Below are 1,750 nucleotides of genomic sequence, written 5' to 3' on the forward strand. Positions count from 1 at the left end.
CTAAAATAGAATATATATTAGAATATAAAATAAGAGGTTAAGTACGATATTGGTTCCTAAGAGAGGGACTACAAATTTTTTTCGTCCCCAACTTTTTTTTACTTACAAAATCATCCCTAAAGATTAACTTGGTTTTAAAATTGTCATTCGGACCAAAATACCCTTCCCCTTCTTTCCCAAAATTCTCATTTTCTATTCTTTTTCTTCTTCTCCCTCATAGAAGTAGAAGCAGAAGCAACCAGAAGTAGATAAACAACGCAAGAAGCAGAAGCAATACACATGAGTGAAACTTATCCAAGACATCTATTTTTAATTTGCAACCATTTGAGCATTCCAATTCGACAATAACAAATAACAATTGAAACTTCAACTAAAAACACAATAATCATAACATTTTGCACAGATCCATATCAAACAACTCAGGTTATAAACTTTTAAACATATAATTCACCAACCAACCAGAACACTCATCCTAAACCACTAATCAATAATCAAAATTTCTAACCAATAAGATCGAAATGTTGTAATCCATGAATGGGTTAAAAATTGAAAGCAAAAAAAAGAACTAAGAAATTACCGATGTGGTTTTGCAACGATCTTGAGAAGAAGGCAGAGATAAGAGACCGTGAAGGTTTGGGTGTGAAGAGAGAAAAGAGAGAAGATCCATGGACATAGAGAATCGAAGAGAGAGAACGATACATGATCAAAGACGACAACCGGCGACCGACTGAGGAGGAGGAGCAGAAACGGCGAGCGGTGCACGATGTCTGCCCTCGCGGATCTGCTAGTGTCAACGTCGAGCGAGGAAGAGGAGCAACGACGAGATTTGGCGGGCAGATCCAGCGGCGAGGACGCGAACAACGAAGAGTGACGGCGAGCAGCGAGGAGCAGCGGCGGCGGACGGATTCCCTTCCACCTTCCCTTTTCCACCTTCCCTTCCCCCTCTTCTTCCCTGAACCCCCAGCGTGATTCCCTTTAACCTGTTGTATATATATATATTTTAATTAGAGGTAACTTGGTAATAAAAATTAAAATTTTGGTAAAAAGGACGATTTTAAAACTAAGTTAAAACTTAGAGACAATTTTGTAAGCAAAAAAGGGTTGGGGACAAGAAATATTTTCAAACTCTACTTTAGAGACCAAAACCATAATTAATCCTAAAATAAATTAAATTACACAAATATATAGTGATTAATTTTAGTAGTTAATTTTAATATGCAAATAATATTTTTATTTTTTTATATACTATATATTCATACTTTTTTTTCTAAAATTTTTGTACTCTTGTCGATATCTTATACCTTTGCATTCTACTTAGATGGTAATATTCTTTATTTCTATTAGATATACACTAAAATTAACCTTTAAAATTAATCACTAATATCAAATATTATTATATTATAAATATATATTAAAAATAAATTAAACTATACATGTATTTATATATTAATACATAATAATTAATTAATTTTAGTGTACAAATATTATTTTTGAATTGTTGATAGAGTCAGAATCAAAGTGAAGCAATTCGTTCTAGATGTTGGCTGTAAGTTGGAGATATGGACAAAATTCAAGCTCGCATAGTCTCAAACAATGTTGTCAAAATCGGACCGGACCGGTCGGTTCGACCGAAAAATCGGTGAACTGATGGTCTATATGGTTTGGTTAGACGTTTAGACCGTATACGCAATTAAATCATTAAGAACCGGCCGGTTCAATACAAATCGGTGAACTGGCCGGGTCCTGCGGT

The 1,750-nt window shown here is 34.5% G+C and overlaps 1 protein-coding gene across 1 annotated transcript in view; it reads right to left on the minus strand.

Annotated features, from left to right (window-relative positions):
- Positions 1 to 1,149, minus strand: part of LOC110266808 — a 7,611-nt gene extending 6,462 nt beyond the window's left edge. Inside the window, exons 1-2 of the mRNA XM_021111832.1 lie at positions 1,141 to 1,149; positions 578 to 980 (exon numbers count right to left, since the gene is read on the minus strand). Coding sequence (XP_020967491.1) covers positions 578 to 980; positions 1,141 to 1,149 — 412 coding nt within the window. The remainder of the gene's footprint in view (positions 1 to 577; positions 981 to 1,140) is intronic.

Source organism: Arachis ipaensis, chromosome B09 (assembly GCF_000816755.2).
Source record: "Arachis ipaensis cultivar K30076 chromosome B09, Araip1.1, whole genome shotgun sequence".
NCBI lineage: Eukaryota > Viridiplantae > Streptophyta > Magnoliopsida > Fabales > Fabaceae > Arachis > Arachis ipaensis.